At 36.3% G+C, this 22,544-nt stretch overlaps 2 protein-coding genes and 1 long non-coding RNA gene across 4 annotated transcripts; 1 reads left to right on the top strand and 2 right to left on the bottom strand.

The window, feature by feature from the left end:
• Positions 1–4,077: 4,077 nt before the first annotated feature.
• Positions 4,078–5,771, bottom strand: LOC133793783 (uncharacterized). Its single transcript, XR_009874952.1, has 3 exons — positions 5,449–5,771; positions 4,804–4,840; positions 4,078–4,341 (listed from the first exon to the last, which is right to left on the bottom strand). It is a non-coding gene; the product is annotated as an uncharacterized LOC133793783 (long non-coding RNA).
• A 4,374-nt stretch (positions 5,772–10,145) lies between these two features.
• LOC133797187 (uncharacterized) lies at positions 10,146–12,293 on the top strand. The gene is made up of 2 exons (XM_062235012.1): positions 10,146–10,795; positions 11,510–12,293. The coding sequence occupies exons 1-2, from the start codon at positions 10,565–10,567 to the stop codon at positions 11,906–11,908; spliced, it is 630 nt and encodes a 209-aa protein (XP_062090996.1). The 5' UTR covers positions 10,146–10,564; the 3' UTR covers positions 11,909–12,293.
• A 5,476-nt stretch (positions 12,294–17,769) lies between these two features.
• Positions 17,770–20,884, bottom strand: LOC133797185 (thiamine phosphate phosphatase-like protein). 2 transcript variants are annotated; one of them, XM_062235010.1, is made up of 4 exons: positions 20,595–20,884; positions 20,015–20,136; positions 19,721–19,919; positions 17,770–18,720 (listed from the first exon to the last, which is right to left on the bottom strand). In XM_062235010.1, exons 1-4 carry the CDS (start codon positions 20,730–20,732, stop codon positions 18,421–18,423), a joined length of 759 nt encoding a protein of 252 aa, XP_062090994.1. In that variant the 5' UTR covers positions 20,733–20,884; the 3' UTR covers positions 17,770–18,420. The 2 variants fall into 2 exon arrangements, with proteins under 2 accessions (XP_062090994.1, XP_062090995.1); XM_062235011.1 differs by having other exon boundaries at positions 20,015–20,131.
• Positions 20,885–22,544: the final 1,660 nt, after the last annotated feature.

Genomic DNA, 22,544 nt, shown 5'->3' with positions numbered 1-22,544 from the left:
GTATGGATTTTTAAAAAATATGGCTTTTATGTCATTACTGTCACTGTGTAAAATTATAAGAAATATATATTTTTTTAATTTGTATGGAAAAATTATTAAAGAAAAAAATAAAGTATGAGAAACACAATTACTAACTAACTAAAATATGAAAACTAAATTTAAAACAAAAGCACACAAGCCAAACAAAAGTATTATTGTAAATTAGCATTCCACTCTTCTCTCTCTCAACTCCTAGCCATACAAACTCTTTCTCTCTCCAAACCCAACCGCACGGTTCTCTCTCTCCCATCTCTCTTCTCTTTCCTTTTGCCCTAGCCACCACCCCCTTTGTCTTCCACTCGTCTGCCTCATCATCTCTGCCCACCCACCCTCACCAACTACGATTCACCTTAGGCGCGCACCTCCGTGAAACCCATCCTAGAACACCCAGTTGCGCCATCGATGAACCCAGCCTCAATCCACACATCTCTACGCGATTCCATTCGTGAGCCCCCAAATCCAAAACGGCGGGGCTAGGCTAAGGCGTGGGATGTGCTGGTGGTGGGAGGCGAGGGAGAAGGGAGGTGCCTGGGCTAAGTGCGATCCGTGGTGCTCGGAGCTGCGCAAAATGGTAGGGATGGCTGGTGTAACGTCCCAAATTCTGTGGTGCTCGGGCCCAAGGTCAGGATTGTTCTCAAGGGTCATTCCGAACTTATTTTAAGCTCAAGCCTGAGGTAAGAAAACTGCACCCATTATGTGACATACATGATTATTGATGAAGCATGTTGAGTGCTCTATATATATGGATATATGTTGCATTATAAATGCTTGGTTGCATTGTTTACTTGAGAATGTCACTGACATATTAGTCAGAAACGAAAATAGTGCTGAGTGTTGGTCGTAAAGCTCTGACGTATCAGTCAGGATCGGCAATGGTATTGAGCACTGGTCGTATGACATTGACTAGTGAGTCAAGAGCGGCAATAGCGCAGTGAGTGTTGGTCGACATGATTAGATCTAATCAATAGAGCATTATACGTTCGTCTAACCCAAAGGTCGAAGAAAACTAAAGTGCTTGGCTAGTTACTCAGAGTCAGGGCTAAAAGGCCCAGGTGACTTGTTGGTCACATGACTTAGAGTGCAGGACCTCAGGATGACTCAACAGTCATTTATTCAGGGCACATGACCCCAGGATGACTTAATAGTCATCTATTCGGGCTGCAGGACCCCAGGATGACTTAACAGTCATCGATTCAGGGTACATGACCCCATGATCATTTATTAATACTTGTATACATGCAGTAATAAGTTTTCTTGCGAGCCTTGGCTCACGGGTGCTATGTGGTGCAGGTAAAGGGAAAGAAAAGCTTACCCAGCCTTAAGTGGAGAGCTTAGGTGGCGACGTGTACATATATGGCCGCTTGACCACCACGGCCAATGTGTTTCAGGGGAACTAGGGTTTAACCCTATTTTTGTCGCTTAGGTCGGCAGATTGTAACTTTTGAATTGTAATGACTGTTTTGGATTGTAAACAACTTTGTAACACACTTTTATGGGATCCCATGTACAGCTCAACGTTTTTAATAAAATATCCATTCCTTTTGACCGAAATTTTAACCCTGGCCATTAATAACACTTAGATGCACGTTTATGGCCTAATGACTCATTTAGCGAGTTAAGAACTATTTAAAATACACAATGTGACAGTCTTGGTTATCCATGGCGTTACAACTGGGGTTGCAACGAGGTTCTATACGCAAGGGGTGAGGGGTTCTGGTGGTGGTCGGAGGCGAGGGAGAAGGATGGTTCATTGTCAGATCTATTTTTTTTTTCTTTCTTCAGGTCTGTGGTAATTGGTTACTTTCACGTTCTTTGTGTGTATATTTCCGGGGGTAACTGGTTACCTTCACATTCTGATGTGTGTGTATATTTCTGGGTTCTTTATAGTAACTGGTTACCTTGTTACTAAAATCATACTTACTTCTTCTTCATTTTTTTATGAAGTGTTCTTCCTCTTTTTTCATTCAAATTCAATGTTTATTTTCATTTATAATATGAGTGACCCATCACCCCTCTTATGGTAACTGGTTACCCCTCTTATGGCAGAATGTTACTACTCTCACGGTAACTGGTTACCCCTCTTGATACATGACTTTGAAAAAAAAAAAACGTACAATCTAAGAAAAAGAAAAAAATATTTATAATAAATAAATAAAATTAATAAACAAAAATCATATTACAAAATAAATAAATAAATAAATAATTTGTATAACAACAAAAGAAAAATTTAATATAAAATTAATATAAAAAAATCAAATAAGCTAAAAAAAATAATCAAATTACGAACATACCCTTCCAAATTAATAAAATTTGATTAAGAGTAAAACTATGATATAAACAAACTTTTATACAAAAATTTGGGAAACTCAACTCATAAAAGTGAAAATTATTAAAAAAAGCCATATATTAACTTTTCTTGAAAAAAGCCATATTTTTGCAAACTTTATTAAAAATCCCATATAAAATGTAATTTCCTCAATATATATATATACTAGATACAAACAACGTGCAATATGCACGTTTACTTAATTTTATTTATGGAATTTATTAATTATTTTTATTAAATTTATATTAATGCCATATAAATTTTGAAATAAATATCATATTTTAATTAAATAATTTATTTATTTTTGTTTAAGTTTATGTTTGTTTTAGTTTTGAAATGGGAAATTTCACTTTTTATACATACTAATAGGTATAATTACAAAAAAATCTTAGCATTATTAACTTTTTCAAATGCATGTTAAGCTTTTCCCTCCTACCCAAAATACCCTTCCCATTCAATCTCAGCCTTCTCTCTCTCAATCTCGGTTTCTCTCTCTCTCAGTCTCACAAAAATCCCCCAAAAACCATCGAACCCCCACCTCTGTTGAGCCGCCATCTCCGTCGAGCCGTCGAGCCCGCATCTCCGTTGAGCTCCCACCTTCTCCGTCGAGCCCCCACCTTCTCCCATTTCTCCAGCAATCTCGAGCCCACTACAAACTCCCATTTTTCTGTCAAACCCGAGACCCACGGAGCATATTTCCTTCAAAGTTTAAAAAACAAAGGTAAAATTTTGAACCCAAGCCCATATTTGCTTTATATCGTTGTTGAATCTGTGATTTGTGGAATGGGTTGTCCGATTTTGTGGGAAATTTTTTCTGGGTTTGAACCAGTGGCTCGATAGGTTCGATTATGGTTCGATAGTAGGCTCGATAGGGTAGTTTGAACAGTTCGATGATGGATCGATAGGAGCTCGATAGATCTACGACAATATATGAAACTGATCGATTATGGCTCGATAAGAGCTCGATAGGAGCTCGATAAGAGCTCGATTGGATATGTTGTATTATATTACAAGGGCTCGATAGGTTCGATAATGGTTCGATATGAGACTAGACTGTAGCTCGATGGTTATTTATGTAGACAGACAGATTTTGCTTAGCTCGATAGGCTCGACACTGGCTCGATAGGCTCGATAACTTTAGGTTGTTGATATTGCTCGATGGAACTCGATAGTTTTTCGATAGTTGCTCGATAGGGTATGTTGCAGCTCGATTATAGCTCGATAGAGCTCGATGACAACTTATTTCAGTGTTTTTATGAAAAAAAATTTATTCTGTTTTCTTACAATTTTTTTTTCATGTGTTGTTACAAATGCCTAAGTTGCTTGTTTCGTTCAGTGATCATTTTCCTGGTCAAGTGACATATCGGGGTAGTAGTACTTTAAATCACATTAAGACCAGGTTTTTGGAGCTCGGGCTACTTGAAAGGGCTAAGGAATCCCCTTTCAAGCAATTCTTTTTGGCTTCGGAGTTTAATTTCTCCGGAGTCTTGGTGCATCAATGTAACGACCTCCTTTCTTAACATACATGTATAGTGTAAAAACAAATTTTAACCTAAATACGACAATACTGAAATTCTGAATTTACAAAAACTTTATTAAACAATACATAAATAATGTTTATAACCTCAAACCACACAATACTCACTACTAAATAAAAACTTTATCTTACATACAAATCTTAATACTTTTATAAATCATTTTCGTGACGTTACTACACCTTAACGTAGAAATGAAAATGTATCCAACTGATAAATTGAAAAGCTTTATGTAAATTACAAAGTTCATGAAATACTTTTAAAGCTTTAAGTAAATGATAAAGTTCACAAAATACTTTTAATGAAATATAATAAAACCAAGTTTCTTGTTTATTTATAAAATAGCATAGCAGAACTCCACTCCCTTCAGGTCAGCCCCATATGTACAGTCATGTTGGCTCCACGTATACTCATCAACGATTTATATTTGGGGCCTCTTACCTACAATACAAAACATTAACTGATGAGCTAAGGCTCAGTAAGCAGAATAACTACCTCATATGCATTAAAATAAACGTGCAACATGCTATGTATTCTCTTTCTTTCTTTCACTTTCCTTTCTTTTGGGCCCTAGAGGATGCTGCTGCCGGCATTACAAAGGGAATCACATTCCCACCTGAACATAAACATGATAATAGGGAATTTCTCCCTCATAAACATTCATCATATAGGGAAGTACATCTCCCTCCTTACATTTTTGGGACTTAGGTCTCCCAAGCAGCACCTCTACTTTAACGTTTTCAATAACTTGTCTGTGAACATTAAGCGTGCTTATGCATAATAAATATAACATTCTTGAAAATAACTTATGCATAAGAACAATATGGCAGATTAACATATAAAGCATATAAATGCACATAAGACACATAAAAGACTTGTATTGTAGATGAGGATTCTACTTACCTTGCGTCTTGATAAAACAACCGAAATTGTTAGCTTCCTGATAAAAACACAAACTATTAACTTACATAAAATCTACATTATGAAATGTTAGCTTATAATTGTTATTATCCCATTTTTCCTATTTTATTGCTTATTTTATGTCCAGGCGTATGGTCATACTATATTTGTCCATGGCAAGGTCTTGGTCTAAAAGTCGTGGTCATGGTCATACGAAAAAGTCCAGGTCATAATACTTGTTCATAATAATAGGGAATAAGGTTATAAAAGTCCATAATAATAGTCCAAAGTATGACCATAGCCTATATAAGTTTAGTATTATGAGGATACATAAAAAAAATAGTTCATATTTCAATTTTAGCATTGTAAAATATGACGACATGGTAAAGAAATCTATATATAAATTTTGGTATTATAACGGCATAGTAAAATAATCTATATATAAATTTCAGCATTATAATGGCAGGATAAAATAATCTATATATAAATTTTGACATTATAACGACATAGTAAATTAATCTATATATAAATTTTTAAATATAGTAGCATAATCTATATATAAATTTTGGCATTATAACGGCATGATAAAATAATCTATATATAAAAATAGTTAAATAACTGAACTGAAAGGCTCGGGAAGGAGCTTACCCAAAAAGGTCTTCGTAGGCTAGCGTTACAAACAGAACTTCGCCTAGATTTTAGAGATTTAAAACTTTAAAAGAGTGTTAAGAAGATTTTAGGCAGAGTGAGAGAAAGAAAGATTTTTCGTAATTCAAAATGAATTCTGAAAGGCTCTATTTATAGGAAAACATTGGGTTACTATGCTGCATAGTAAAATAATAAAATATTAAAAATATCAAGCATAGTAAAATAATAAAATATTCAAAATATCAAGCATAGTAATTTGCTTAAGTCATCACTATATCACTACTGCATCAACATGTGGGACCCATGGGGTGGACCCCGCTGTGGGACCCACTATGAATAGTACCCGGTGAATAGTAAAAAAAAGAAAATTTCCCAATCTTCTTATATTACTTAGTTTAACATTTTTGACTCACAAACTTTTCTGAAAATGTTTCTCTAACACCCATAAATTAAGTATTCCCACCTGTTGGTTACTACAACAACTTAGAATTGTTAAAATCCCATAATAGAAAACAACTATACCCCCAACGGTCATGATCACTATTCACCAACGGTCATAAACGGCTAGTTTTTGTCCTATAAATACTTGTTCCTTCAACCATTTATTTGCACAACTTCTTCATCTCTTAACCTTCTAGATAAAATGCATCATCAAAACATGAATTTCTCTTTATTTTTCATAACTTTAGTGATTGTTTGCTTGTATTTAGCATCATTCTATGGGTATTATACTAATGAAATGCCCATGAATGTTATAGTTGCATATTCATTAGTTATTCTTCCACTTTACTTAATAGCTCTAACATTCGGTTAGCATTGTAATGCACTCAAAAGTATGAATAAAAAAATATCTTCTCTTATTTTTCATAATTGTTGTAATGTATTTGTAGAAAGAAATGGGAGTTACAATCAACTATTGTTGAGGAAAATCGCCAGCAACAACGAAGATGAGGTGCATTTTTTCTTGGGGTCGAAGTCTTGTAGATTCGGCATGGGAGAGTTTGCCCTGGTGACGGGGTTGGATTTCAGTGCCTTCCCGTCACCAGAAGAGTTGGAAGGGCGTAATCTCAGCGACTGGTTGATAAAGGAGTATTTCAACGATGCTGAGAAAGTAAAGCTGTCACAGGTGGACCATGCTTTCAAGACTTGTACGGTTGTGGAAGATGTGTACAAGCTTGGTCTATGTCTGTTTGTTGAGGGGGTTCTGAATGCCATTGAGGGCAAGCTGCACATTTGGTGAGATATTCTAAAAATTGTTGAGAATGTAGAGTACTTCTTCAGCTATCCATGGGGGAAGTACTCTTATAAGAGGCTATTGCATTCTTGTAAGAAGGACATGGTGAAGCAAAAGGCCAACTATGATGCCAAGAAGGATGCCAAGGTGCAGCAAGAGTCCAAATACAGTATGTATGGTTATGCCCCCTGTAATGCCCCAAATTTCCTAATAAGGTTTAGGACCTTGATTAGGAGGCCGGGAGGGCCATAATTGATTTATTATGATATTTAATGATTATATGCGTGTTTACGTGAGTTACATTATTATATGATGGTGAATGCATGCATATGGGTTCATATGTTAAATATGAGGGTATTTTGGTAATTTGGCCTGTTGAGGGCATATTTGTAAATTGGGTGCATATTGTAATTTGTGAATGAAATTTCATTATTATGGAGATATATTCGAGCTATTCGACATGAGACGGTCATATATAATGGATTAGCGGTTTTGTCATAACGGGGTCAATTTTGGGGTAATAGAAATGTTTATTTGGTGATAGATTGGGAATATTTGAGATTAGGGTGAAATTCTGGAAGTTTTGACTATAGTGTCCCCGGGGGTGTTTTCGGGACCCCGAGCACTAGGTTTTATATAAGGTTACTTAAGCTTGAAGTAGCTTGACAGATAAGAACGTACGTTAGAAACTTCTCGTTCTCTCTCAAAACAGACCGTTTTACCGTTTGAGCCTTTTTGAGGAAATCTTGAGTTCTAGGAGTCGGAATCAAGCGAGGGTCGAGGCATAGCGATCCTAGGAAAGATTAGAAGCTTCTTAACCGAAGGATTTGACGGAAAACAACCCAATCAAAGGTAATCTAAGTTTGAAGTTTTAAGTTTTTACAGTTTTAAAGCTTAGAATTGGACTTTGTTGATTGTTGAGTTTTTGGTCGGTTTGAGCTTTGGGTTTTGAGGGTTTTGGAGTATTGGGAAGCTTGGGAACTTTGATTTGATGATTGGGGAATGTTTGGGTATGTTTTTGAAAGATTTGGAGTGTTTAAAACGCGTTTGGGAATGGCCCAGGGTTGGGGGCCGCGGCCCTGTTCTTGTGCGCCGCGGCCCTAGTTCGAAGAAGCAGGTGTCAGAAAGTGAACCTTGCTGGGTGCCGCGGCCCTTGCCTCAGAGAACCCTGGGGGCCGCGGCCCAAGGTGCTGGGGCCGCAGCCCTTGCCCTGTTTTCGCCCCGTTTGCTCGTTTTGACCCCGGGAACTTAGTTATGGGCCTCGGGAGTGTCCCTACTACTTGGATTAGTTTGGATTGATCTCTTGGGGGCTAGATATTGGTGTGGAACCTTTGATTATCATGTTATTGATGATGTTCCATATTTGGTTATGATTAGGTGACCGCTAAGGGTTTAAAGGTTGATCGTTCTCAAGGACCGTTCTTATATCGGTACTAGCTCGAATCTGAGGTAAGAAAACTGCACCCTGTGTATATGTATGACATGCATGGTTATTATGATGCATGTTGGATGATTATTATGTATGACATGCATGGCTATTCTTGATGCATGTTGGTTGACTATTAAATGTGACATGCATGGCTGTTATTAGCGCATGTTGGATTGCTGGATATGTTGCGTATGATGCATGAGAAACATGTGTTTGGGACGTGCTTTATATACTGAGTATGATACTGTTCAGAGCTTGAGCCTCTGTGTTTATGCATGGCCCTAATAACACTAATACCTGTTTAGTAAGCATGCTAAATGCCTCGTTTATGGATATGGAACATGAAATATGTGATTGGTGGCATGTCTTACTTGTGATTGACACTGACTAGTCAGGGACCGACTCTAAAGTCGAGAATTTCGCATTGAATGGCTCTATGGCATTAATGCTAGACCGACCCTAAGGTCGATGATTATGCATTGAATGGCTCTATAGCATTAATGTCAGACCGACCCTAAGGTCGAGGAACTTATAAGCGCTTGCCTGGCTTACAACCAGATGAATATAGTCAAGGTACATGACCCCGGTGACTGTTTGTCACGTGGCTAAGGGACGTTGTCCATAGTTTCGACTCCAGAGTCGTGAGGAAGGTTATGTTGGTGACTAATCACCTTGCACCTGTCCTAATCAAGCCTAAGTCGAGAATCACGCATTGAATGGCTCTATGACATTAATGCTAGACCGACCCTAAAGTCGAAGAACTTATAAGCGCTTGCCTGGTCTACGACCAGATGACTATAGCCAAGGTATATGACCCCGGTGACCGTTTGTCACATGGCTAAGGGACGTTGTCCATAGTTTCGACTCTAGAGTCGTGAGGAAGGTTATGTTGGTGACTAATCACCTTGCACCTGTCGTAATCAAACTTAAGAAAGAATCACTTATCGGTTAAGCCCTGGTGACCCTATCGTCACATGGCTAGAAGGAGCGATGCTCATTATTGTGAATTTTGGCTATTGTCACCTATTTGCTTGGACTGATAGTCCTGAATTGTTATTATGATCGTTGTTGATATTATATCATGCTTTATTGGGTTTTCTTGCTGGGCTTCGGCTCACGGGTGCTACGTGGTGCAGGTAAAGGCAAGAGGAAGCTGGACCATTCTTGAGTTGGCGAGCTTAGGTGATGACGTGTACATATGCAGCTGCTCGTCCACCACGGCCGAGGTTTAAAGTGGAACTAGGGTTGAACCCTGTTTTGCCGCTTAGAACGGCCTGTTGTAAATGTTTTCTGTAATAGACTCTGAAACTTTATTTTCGGGATCCCAATGTATATATTAAACGTTCTAGTGAAACGTTACATCTTAACCAAAGTTTTTAATCCCTAAATCGCTAATCATACTTAGTTCACGATTTTGGCCAAATAACTCGATTAGCGAGTTTAGCACTGTTTACAAGGCACACCGTAACGGTCCCAGGAGTTGGGGCGTTACACCCCCGCCTTACAGTACTGGGTATATGAGGCTATCCAACAGCTTGCGGTGGAGCTTGTTGTGAGCTCGGGAAACATGTTCCCGAGGATGCTTAGCTGGTCGCATCGGAGGAACAAGGATTTCCCCAAGTCCGTCATCGCACCGATATTATTGAAGAAGAATGTAAGTTATGTTGTTTTTTTTTATCTATATGCTTATCTTTTATCATTATTTGAGTTAACCAAATGTTTTATGTTGTTTGCAGTTAATTGTTCTTCCGATGTTGAAGCCTTGGCCAGCAGAAAAAGACTATTACTTGTCTTTGACTGAGGGAGATCTTCCCCTTTATCCTGGGCTTGGCCAGGATCCCTCGGAGACTGATGAGGAGGAGGATGCGACTTTTGAGAAAATGGCAGAGAAAGTTTCTCAGGCTGCCGAGGCAGCCAAGATATTTGTTGATGCTGCCCCGGGGGAGGAGGTTGCAGGTCCCACCCCTCCTATTGCCCCAGCCTCAGCCCCAGCCTCAACCTGTGCCCCAACATCAGCCCCAGCCTTAACCCCAGCCTCAACCTGTGCCCCAACATCAGCCCCAGCCTCAGCATCAGCCCCAACACCAACCCCAACACCAGCCTCAGCCTCAGCCCCTGAGCTGGCCGAATTGATTGAGCGGTTGGACAGAGTCGAGGGTCGACAGGAGACCCTCTTGAAGAACCAGTCAGTGATCTTGGACGTACTCAGTCAGATCCTGACATTTGTTAAGGAGAAACCGAGGGGCTCCAATGAAGATTCAAACTCAAAGTCATTGGATATTCCGCTAGACTATGTTGATGATCCAACGACGCCTCCTACCATCATTGTGACACCTGATGCTGAGACTCCGGGAGTTGTTATTGTCAAACCTGAGGATGTTGCTGGGGTTCAGTTTCAGAGGGCTAGACGCCAAAGACGCAAGCCAGATTGGTTTGAGGACTATACGGATCCCATGAGGAAAAGACCTCGCACTGATGCAACTGCACCAGCAGACGAGGCTACACAAGAGGCTACACATGTGCTGGACCCTCTCAAGAAGCCAGATCCCAAACAGTATAGGACAATGTGCAAGTGGCTTCTTGAAGACATGCCCAACAAGACCCCGCGGGATGTAAAGACTGGGAGTCACGGTCCAGCGTGGTTTCTGATGTTGAAGACACCCCAATCCTGGCTCAATGATGGGGTAAGCCATTTATACCTAGTTATGGACTGTTTTCAATTTTACACGTTTTGTTTTTACTGACTTGATGTGAGCTCGATGGAGCGCGATAGGTAGTTTGATAGGGATGTTAAAATAGGTTGTTTTTTTTACTGTTTTATACTGGCTCGATGTGAGATCGATATGAGTTCGATAGTAGTTCGATATGTATGTTAAAATAGGTTTTTTTTTACTGTTTTAGACTGGCTCGATATGAGTTCGATAGTAGTTCGATAGTGATGTTAAAAGCTCGATGTGAGTTCGATATGAGTTCGATAGTAGTTCGATAGTGAAATTTCCCTTAAAAATAGGGTAGCTCGATGTGAGTTCGATAGTGAAAATTCCCTTAACAAAGTGGCTCGATGTGAGCTCGATGGAGCTCGATAGGGAGTTCGATAGGGATGTTAAAATAGGTTGTCTTTACTGTTTCATGCTGGCTCGATGTGAGCTCGATGGAGCTCGATAGGGAGTTCGATAGGGATGTTAAAATAGGTTGTCTTTACTGTTTCATGCTGGCTCGATGTGAGCTCGATAGTAGTTCGATGGTAGTTCGATAGGGATGTTAAAGTAGGTTGTTTTTTACTGTTTTAGACTGGCTCGATGTGAGCTCGATATGAGTTCGATGTGAGCTCGATGGAGCTCGACAGCAGCAATTTATGATGGTTTTTGCTAATTTTTTTATCTTACTCTCTTTTGCAGCATATTGATGCGGAAGAACACATGCTTCGTATGCGTCGCAAGTATTTTCCCAATATATATCGACAGAATGCAGTTGTGATGAACAGTTATTTCTCACAAGTGATACCTGTCCGATATGATCAGTTCAAGAAAACAGCCGACAAAACAAAGTATTATTGGGATGCTGACATTATTTCCATGTTGACCGGCATCGAGCAGCAGTTTCTGGCATCTTGGGGAGGAGTTGAGGATGTATATTGGTGCCAGAACTATGGACAACAACATTGGTTTGCCATTGAGGCTTCCATTTCTAGTTGGACTCTGACTGTTTACGATTCAGACAACTCGGTGATTAGTGACGCAAAGCTTGAGGATATTATGAGTCCATGGTGCTTTATGCTACCTTCTCTGTTAATGTAGAGTAAATTGTTTACTGATAGCTTGTTGTTGAAGATTCCATCAGTAGGAAATAGGCCGCATCAGTTCACATTGCGTCGCAAACAGAAACACGAGCTCCCTCAGTCAAAGAGAAGGTAACAAACATCATCTTCATACTAATTTTGTTTCTAACTAAATTTATAGTAATGTGCACTTAATATTTATTTATTTTTTACAGTGGGGATTGTGGTGTGTATGCTATCAAGTATATTGAGCATCTAATGGTCGGTCTTCCATTGGAAGCTATCTGCGATGAAAATATGGAGGTGTTCAGGAACAAGTGGACCACAGACTTGTGGTATCAAAATTTGTTACCTTGATGATTGTATATATATAGGGTCTTTACATGTACAGTTTGCTGTTCACATTTTTTTATAACTTTCATGGGTTGTTATCGAGCTAATATCAAGCTATATCGAACTGTTATTGAATTAGAAAATTTTTTTACCTTCATAAAAAGAGTTTATCAATACAACAAGTTCAAATGGGAAAAAAGAGTTTAAAGCCTAGCTTTGCCATAAACATAACTTTTCAGAAAAATTAAATAAAAAGAGTTTATTAATACAACAAGTTCAAATGGGAAAAAAGAGTTTCAAGCCTAGCTTTGCCATTAACATAACTTTTCAGAAAAATCAAATAAAAAGAGTTTATTAATACAACAAGTTTAAATGGGAAAAAAGAGTTTAAAGCCTAGCTTTGCATGTAGCCCTGTTGTGGCCAAGACCACCACACATGCTACACTTGCGCTAACTGGGAATGATTTCTCCATTCGATGGAGTGCGGTTTGTCTTCCTTCTTCCCACCTTATTCTTCTTCGGTCGACCAACTGGTTGTTTTTCAACGGGAACCCCAACTTGCATTTTCTCTATGTTCTCGGGAACTTCCCAATCATCCTCGTTGCCAGTTGGGTAAATTGTTTCTTTGTAAGACTCCCTCCACATCTCAGTAGTGTAATATGGTGAACACAGTGAGTAAATGTTGACATTGCGGAACATGGCCGCAGCCACACCATGAACACAAGGGTAACCCATTATTTGAAACTGACCACAAGAGCATGATTTGGTCATCAAATTCACCTCACCATCACCTTCTGGGTCTACCACATGAAATTCAAACTGTCCAAGAGGATGGACTTTCAAGTACCTTGCATCATCCGCAATGCCTGAGACATCTTTCTCATATATTGTTGCTAATTTGGATGTGCACTTCTCTACCTCCTCACGACACGCGGCAAACCATGACTGAATTGTGAAACGAATGAATTCCACAAAATTAGTGACTGGGAAGGTTCTTGCGTCTCTGGTTTTGTTGTTGAAACTTTCAGCGTAGTTACTTGTCATTACATTGTATCGATTCCCAGGAAAGTATACACGAGTCCACTTATCGAAGCCAATACCCTCGAGATATTGAGCTATGGCAGGATCCATTTGCTTTATATTGTTGAAGAACCTGTGAAATTTTGACTTTCGAAATGCATATGCCGCATTCCACATCTCCTTGTGACAGTGATCGGTCTTGAACTTAGCGATTACATTCATACTTATGTGATGGTAGCATGCGTCGTGGTAGGCATCAGGGAAGACCAACTCAAGAGCATGAATAATGCTAGCATGCCTGTCTGATACAAAAGACAGATTATCAACAACTCCAATGGCTTCCTTCAATTTCATCATGAAATACTTCCAAGAAGCATGATTCTCACTGTCAACAATCGCGAATGCAATTGGATAAATGTGGTTATTCGCATCCAATGCGACAGCACACAACATGTGGCCACCGTACCTTGACTTTAAGAAAGTGCCGTCCACACATATAACAGGACGACATGATGTAAATCCCCTTCTACAAACTCCGAGTGAGAAGAAACAGTAAAGAAAGCGATCGTCATCTGTGACAAAATCAGTAATTGTACCTGGATTCTTTTGCTGCAGCATGTACAGGTAAGAATGTAACTTGGAGTACGATTCTTCAGGTGTCCCCCTAACATAACCGAGTGCCTTCTCTCTGCATCTCCAAGCCTTAATATAACTCATATCGATCCCAAAATTATTCTTCATATCCTCCTTTATGCTATTTGGTGGATAGCTAGTGCCATCAGTAGCATATTTGTTCTTGATAAGGTGCCCAATGACAGAAGGTGCTGCTTGACGGTGGTCTTTTTGTCGCAATTCTAGTGAGCAAGTATGTACACTATTATAAACAGTGATCTCAAACATCTCTGATCGCGCTACTTTTTTCCCTCTTATTCTCCAACCACAATCAGGATCCTTGCAGGTGATATACAACACATCAGTACCAGACTTCTTAACCATAAACTCAAAATTATTCTTCATTGCAAAGAGAGTCGCTTTGGTTTTCAATTCCATCTTGTTCTCAAATGTCTTCCCAAGATGTAATTCCCCCAACGCTATACTGGATGAGGGTGATTCAGAACGACTACAAGCTATGATATCTTCTTTTGTAAACATGGGAGCACTCCCTTTTTTGTGATCTTCTGTTGAACATATTGAAATGTTCCCTGTATAGTTATATTCTGTTCCACCAGGACGACTAGAGCTGGTGCCAGGTATTCGGCGTCCTTGACTTGGTGGGTTCGTCCGTGCAATATGACGTATTGGTTGTTCTTGTGCTTCTTCTACTTGCAAATGTTCAGTTAATAGATCATCATCCACCGAACTGTCTCCTAAGTCCTCATTGTGTTCGGCTACCGGATCGTCATTCACATAGGGGTTGTACTCATACTGGTTGTCCCTCAGGTCACCAATAGGAAATCCTAAAGTACCGGCTGCTCCCTCAGGTCCGGGAGTGGAATATGGGTCTGCAATGACAATCTTTTTAACAGGAGTGACACACAAGGCCAACCTTTCTTTAGATGTTACTCCTATGAATGCACGGACCCCAAGATCACTTTCAACATGAACGGGTGTAAACGGTTGGTCGCCGCAAGTGTAAGGAACCTCCAATTTCAACTCATACATCTGTTTATCAACTTTAAGTTCCTTGTGCAATATGTCAAGAAGTTGCAAGTACGTTACAGTATCCTCCATCGGTATCACCGTACATTGAGGGTCCTTGAAAATCCACTTATTCCCTTGTAATTCCCAAACACCATTGTAGGATACAAAAACGTAGACAATAGAGCCTGTGTTGGAAAAAAAACATTAACATTGTCAGGAAAACTGTCATTTTTCCAGAAATGCAATAAAAAATAACATTATCGAGCTTTATCGAGCTATTATCGAGTTGTAATCGAGCTACCATTTCTCAAAACAAAACATAAACCTAACCAAACCCTCCATCGAACCCCTATCGAGCTATTATCGAGTTAGCATCGAGCTACCATTTCTCAAAACCGACCATAAAACCTAACCAAACCCTCCATCGAACCCTATCGAGCTCATATCGAGCTACTATCGAGCTCATATCGAGCTCAAATATTGTAGATCCATTCGAACCCTTATCGAGTTTCCATCGAGCATTAAACCCGAACCTATCGAGCTATTATCGAGCTCACATCGAGCTACATCGAGCTCTTACAAAGACCTTCTTCTACATACCATCGAACCGTTATCGAGCTGCTATCGAGCAAAAAAATTGCAAAAAACCCAGAAAAACACAGATCGCGGAATCTCTCAAAAAATCCCGAAAAATACACCAATATAGGCTTAGATCTGTTCAAAATAGCCAAAAAAAATGTAAACAAATAATACCCAACACATAAAATGTAAAATCTCATTACCCATGGTTTTTCTCCTCCAAAAACTCTAAAAATAAATGTTGCCTTTGATATTAACGACTTCACAAAGACAATGGAGATGACTAACAATGATTTTGACAAAAAAATTATACAAAACTGTAGGTTTTATGGATGATTTCGTGAGAATTAGAGAGAGAGAGAGGGAGAAGAGTGGAAGAGAAGGTTTTGTGATTTTTTGATATAATGGAAGGGGTATTTTGGGTATGAGATGAAAGTTTAGCATTAAATTGAAAATATTATTAGTGTTGGGATTTTTTGGTAATATTAAACATTATTAGACATAAATAATGAAATTTCCCTTTGAAATTTGGAAGTGACAACAAGAGATTATATATTATATATTTAATGTAATATTAAATATTATACGTGAATTTTAAATTTAAGATTTTTACTAGTTTTTTTTTTAAAAATAATTTGTTACTAATTCACAGTAGATTATATTATATGTTTAATATGATATTATTCTAATAAGTGAGTTTAAATTTAATTAAATTTTATTTAAATTATAAAACGTATGATTTTATTATTTTTAAATAATTATCATTGTAAAATATCTCAAAAATATCATATTTTAATTTGTTTAATTATTTATTATTTTAAAATAATTATTATTGTAAAACATCTGAAAAATATCATATTTTAATTTGTTTAATTATTTATTATTTTTAAATAATTATCATTGTAAAATATATAAAAATATATCTTATTTTAATTTTTTAATTATTTATTTTATTTTATTTAAATTTAAGTATTTACAAACTACAGTTAGATATAAAAATATTCTGAAAAATATAAGAATATTCTGTTAAAGTTAACATTAAAAAAATAAAAAACCGTTAAAACCAAGAATTTCTGTTATCTACACACTTTTTATACCGAAGAGATATATATATATATATTAGATACAAAGAACGTGCAATATGCACGTTTGCTTAGTTTTATTTATACAATTTCTTAATTATTTTTATTGAATTTATATTAATGTCATATAAATTTCAAATAAATATCTTATTTTAATTAAATAATTTATTTATTTTTGTTTAAGTTTATATTTGTTCTAATTTTGAATTTGGGAGGGACAACAAGAGATTATATATTATATGTTTAATATAATATTAAATATTATACTTAGATTTTAAATTTAAGTTTCTTGCTAGTTTTTTTTTTAAAGTAATTTGTTGCTAATTGATAGTAGATTATATTATATATTTAATATGATATTATTCTAATAATTGAGTTTAAGTTTAATTAATTTTTATTTAAGTTATAAAATGTATGATTTTATTATTTTTAAATAATTATCATTGTAAAATATCTTATTTTAATTTGTTTAATTATTTATTATTTTTAAATAATTATCATGGTAAAACATCTCAAAAATATCATATTTTAATTTGTTTAATTATTTATTATTTTTAAATAATTATCATTGTAAAATATCTCAAAAATATCATATTTTTATTTATTTTATTTTATTTAAGTTTAAGTGTTTACAAACTACTGTTAAATATAAGAATATTATGTTAAATATAAGAATATTCTGTTAAATTTAACATTAAAAAAATAAAGACTGTTAAAACCAAGAATTTTCGTTATCTACAAATATCTAAAAAATATCTTATTTTAATTTGTTTAATTATTTATTATTTTTAAATAATTATCATGGTAAAACATCTCAAAAATATCATATTTTAATTTGTTTAATTATTTATTATTTTTAAATAATTATCATTGTAAAATATCTTAAAAATATCATATTTTTATTTATTTTATTTTATTTAAGTTTAAGTGTTTACAAACTACTGTTAAATATAAGAATATTCTGTTAAATATAAGAATATTCCGTTAAATTTAACATTAAGAAAATAAAGACCGTTAAAACCAAGAATTTTCTTTATCTACACATTTATTATATAGAAGAGATATAAATATATTTATTTATATATATATATATATATTTATATATAAAAGATGGTTTGATTTTATCCGTTTAAGAAATGAAGCCAAACAAAATGGGTTTATTTCCGGGAACAATCCTTTAGTACACAATATATAAGCCATGACTTCATTATTGTGAAGTCATAAATTGATTTGGTGTGGATCTCCACCAAGGCAGCATAATTCCTTTCCATTTAATCAAACCAAAGAGAAGATAATATTCCGAAAGAGTACATTCACTTTGATTAGTACATTTAAAGGAAAGGTTTTCTTTTATTCTATGAAATGGCCTAAAAGATATTTCTGTTATTTCCTCAGAAACAAATAATGGAAGAACGACAAGAAATTCATGGTCCAACTTTTAACTAATAGTTCCTAAACTGGAGGGTCAGATACCTAAACATGTGCCTAACACATTCAGTCTGTCTCCATCATAGCCTGGAAGTACTTGTCAGTTAGGAAAATGTTGGCCGATACATCTGTGTTAGAGTTATTATTTGAGGGCATTTTAGTCTTTTCTTAATTATTGTTATTTTATATCTTTTGCCTTACATAAAAGGCTTGGCTTATTAGTTTTGTAACCTAGAATACATTCTCTCTATTTTTGCAATACATTCTAGCCTCCCTTTTCTCTCTTCATCTTTTTGCTATCTCTCATTTGTGTGTTATGGATTGTGTCTTTGCATAATTATCAATCTGAAAAGTAGTTCTTAATACAAAGAAAACCTGTCTGACTCAGCCGATGAATCAACAAGTCACAGAACAAAGAAAAACTCATTAAGAGATGATTTTCCAAGATTTAGTGTCCCAAGTAATTTCCATTGTCAATAGTGATTTCTTTGGTAGTTGTTTTGTTGATGAGATGAAGAAGGATCTTTTCAAGCTCCTCCCCATTGCTCCATTCATGGATTTTGGCTTTGACAAGTGTTTGGTTGCTGCAAATGCGCTTCCACAGTGGATAGTCCCTTCTTGGCATGACATGATCTCCTTTGGAAAGCCTTAGAGTTGGGCAAAAATCTCCACTTCCATCTCCAAGATATATAAATCTTCTCTTCCCACCTTCAGTTGCAGAAGCTCGGATTTGGTCAATGACCAGGCCCTAAAATTAGTGTAATGGTTAGAATACTGCTGATCATAATAAACAAAGGTACTGTAACTGCAGTTTGGCGAATTTTTTTTTAAGCTTCGTTTGCATTTTGTAGGATTAAATAGAAACATATGCCTTGTCACAAGGATAATATAATTATTGAAGATAAATAAGCCAATGTGTTTTACCAAGTTCCAAGTACACCATGCACTTAATTAAATGAGTAATTTTCTGAGAATTTACCTGGATGCAAATGCAAGTAGCATATAATTTCTAAAATGGTTCCGGCATATCATAACAATGAACAAAGACTCGCACATACTAAATATATCATTTTTTTTTTTAGCATTTTCAATATCACCAGGATGCAAATGCCACCTATGATCTCTATACAGCACCCTGTATCTGGTACCTTTTGTTACGGGGTCTGGAAAGTTTTTATATCATCTGGATAGCGAAAATAATTTACTACTTGTGGCAAGGAGAAGTCCACGCCTATATCAAATCACTTTGCTTACTTGTTATACTATCCCGGTTCCAAAGATAGGAGTGGGACTGAACCATCAAACCCTCCCTCCGCTCCCAAATGATCTCTCTTCTAAATTAATGTAGGAAAATCTAATCTATTTTAGGAATGATTCTTGTAAAGCTGTATAATAGCTTTTGTGTTAATTGTTTCGTAGTTAATAGCAATTATCTACTGCCTTTATTCTATGATTTATTTCCCCGTATAGGGAACCCTGTATTTGTTTAAATACACGATTAGTGAACAGAAATAAAATATCAGAACCATACATTGTTCCCTACATTACTAGTCTTATCTAAAAAGAAGTTCAAATCACCCAAAGGAGGCCATCAAGCAATCAAGACAATGGAAAGTATAATGACTGAGAATGTTCTCATACCGTTCTATTTTGTTAAACCAAACATATAATGTTATACATAATAACTTAACACTAATCATGCACTGTAAGCAGGCATTAGAAAGTCACATTCATGTGTTAACAAATACCTTGCACATATTTGATGGGCACAGATTGCAATCATGGGGTGAGCTTAAGTCATGATAAGGGAAAATTCTAAGTCTTTTCTCTTCATCTACAACTGTCCGGTTTGTGTTGATTTGTGAAAAGCATCCCAACAAGTCATGATGTTCCAATATCATCTCAATAAAGAACTGATTTGCATCACTGATTATCCTCAGGTCACATCTGAAATTATTGTATAGAATTCCATAACACTTGGCCCTTGCCTCTTATAACATAAATTAACAAAAAATGGACCATGAGGAAGTGCAAAAATTTACCCAAGAGTATGGGCAGACTTGATGGCTGCAACAATACGTGGATGTATTGGAGCTTTTTGCAGGCACTCAACAATATCTGAGGGAGTCTTTCCTTGTGAATGAAGCTCCAACATCATCCTGTCCTATATGGTTCAAAGTAAAACCAGATGAATCTGTGATCAAGTAAGAAGACCCACACATGAAAAGTTCTCCCTATAACCCTGATGATTCCTCACTGAGAATTCACACACGTTTGAAAGGATCAAAATATCATGATTCGGTTCACTCATTTTACTATTTACAAAGTGACTAAATTTTGAGAAGATCCCTTTTCATAATTAGGGGCCTAGGACCCAAGAAAGCAATAACAATAAACAACGAAGAAAGAAAGAACAAAAAATGGATAAAGAAATCACACAGCTTGGCCAAGCTTGAATGATATTTTCTCTCTTTGACGTGAAAAGAAGGAACAAAAGAAAAAGGTCACGAATTTCCATTTGTCTTTTACCAACACCAAAACATGGAGAAATTCCAATAAAGTAAATCGATTAGATAGCATAAAGAGAAAATAGAAAACACAATAATGAATTAATGTACAAACCATCAATGAGTTCCAAGACAAAGTAGGGCGAAGCTCTTCAAACACCTGGGTCAGACCCATTTCTGTAACAACCCAGCGATCACTGTCCCCATCGATTATCGTCCTGTCAAAGTCAAAAACCACCACAGTCCCCGCCATTACGACCGCCGGAGGTGGTTTCCCGGCGATCGATAATCGGTTTCTGGGCGACCCAGAAATCAGTTTCCGGGTACGAAGTCCTGAGTGTGGTGAGAGAAGAAAAGGAGAGATCTTCCAAGGCTCCCGTCGAGTGAAAAGAGAGGTAGTTTGGTTCGGTAGGGAAGTTATCTGGTGGTACATGGAGTAGACTAAACCTGAATGATTTACAGCCGTTAGATTTCTCAAAGACAAGATTAGCAAGTAGTGTTGGGCGGGTTCTAATCTCATAATCGGGTTAGTAAAAGTGACTCCTAACTTGTTTAATTAAGAAAAAAAAAATTCAACCTGTCCAATAATTTAGGCGGGTTGGTCGGGTTAACCTGCTCAAACCGAAATTATATTTTATTTTTGGTGGGTTGGTCGGGTCAACCCGCCCAAATAAAAGTGTTATTTTTTTTTTACATTTTTGTAATTTTTTTTTCTTTTAAATACTAGTAATAATAATGTGCTTAAAATAATATTTTAAATTTATAGTAAAAAAATTAAAGCAAAACTTAATTAATTTATATATTTATTTGAATATATTAAAAATAATAAATTCTTAATTGGGCGGGTTGAGTTATATTGGGCGGATTGATAATTATTTTTAAGCCGCCCAATGTAACAATTTGACGATTTAAATTTTGGTCGGTTTATTCGGGTTGCGTTTTTTAGTGGTTTTTTCGGGTTGATTTGAGCGGATTATTCAGGTTGGGTGGTTTGTAAAAATTTATGCAGAGTTTGAGATGCCATACTTGAGTGAAGGTAGAAATTCTATACATGTTCCAATTAAAAATTCCATATCTTATTCGTATTAATTAACAATAATTACAAGAGCCAAGAATGAGAATCACTTTACTTACTTCACATTTTAAGAATAAAAGAAGAAAAATGAATAATGATTAATATTATCATTCTTGAGTTAGGTAAACAATAGAGTAGGGAATAAAATGATTTGATCTCCAAAATATTTTATACAAGTCATTAGGTGTAAATAGTGTCTTGGTGTGGTTGGAATAGGTTTTTGTACTACTAGTCATGAAGAATAGGAATAATCCCTTTTCACTAAAGATTCTAATAACTTCACACTCTAAACTCCAATATGAACAAGCAAGCAAAGCATATCCAAATTCTAAGTTTGGATATGCCAGTAGATTTAGGACCAAAGTCATAGCCTAATAATACTAAAGCAGAACAGAGGCTTCATTGTTCATTGCCCATTGCCCATGTCTCTTATCATACTTGGCTTCCCAATAATGCTGATGTGCCGACTTTAGGTTTGAGACACTTCCAAAACCAGTTGACTCTCAGGGCTGAATCAAGCCTATACAAACATGTCCTGCACCTCATGACATAACTTTCTTTTGATGGGGGGTCCAGTAAAAAATTATTGAATCTGACAAAATATATGGGGTTGATTTGAATAGAGACAGACAATGAGACACATATAATGGAAAAATATCTCATTTCTGCTTAGCCACTGGCCATCCTTATATGTTACCTAATTTCTATACCATCTTCTGTAATCTATAGTTGATTTCATTGCCCTAGACTTGAGAAGACATGTTAGGAGCATTTCACGTGTGTAATATAGATATCTGGGAACATAATACCTTGTATTATTCCTAAAGATTGTTAGCATCAAATTTTCTAAGAAATTGAGATCTGAAAGAAGAAAAAAGATTTATTTTCGGTTTATGATATGATACAAACGAAGGCTCATAGGAGCATAAACTTATTTTAATTTGTTTTTTAATTAGTAGCTTAAGTTTTTGCTTACACATTTAGGAAGTA

Source organism: Humulus lupulus, chromosome 8 (genome assembly GCF_963169125.1).
Source record: "Humulus lupulus chromosome 8, drHumLupu1.1, whole genome shotgun sequence".
NCBI classification, from domain to species: domain Eukaryota; kingdom Viridiplantae; phylum Streptophyta; class Magnoliopsida; order Rosales; family Cannabaceae; genus Humulus; species Humulus lupulus.
This window is presented reverse-complemented; position numbering and strand designations above follow the sequence as displayed.

Coding starts and splice junctions, on each gene's coding strand:
- LOC133797187 (XM_062235012.1), top strand. CDS start 10,565: ATGAGGAAAAGACCTCGCACTGATGCAACTGCACCAGCAGACGAGGCT. Junction 10,796..11,509: donor AATCCTGGCTCAATGATGGG/GTAAGCCATTTA, acceptor TCTCTTTTGCAG/CATATTGATGCGGAAGAACA.
- LOC133797185 (XM_062235010.1), bottom strand. CDS start 20,732: ATGGCGGGGACTGTGGTGGTTTTTGACTTTGACAGGACGATAATCGAT. Junction 19,920..20,014: donor AAGTCTGCCCATACTCTTGG/GTAAATTTTTGC, acceptor CAATAATTTCAG/ATGTGACCTGAGGATAATCA. Junction 18,721..19,720: donor GCCCATCAAATATGTGCAAG/GTATTTGTTAAC, acceptor CACTAATTTTAG/GGCCTGGTCATTGACCAAAT.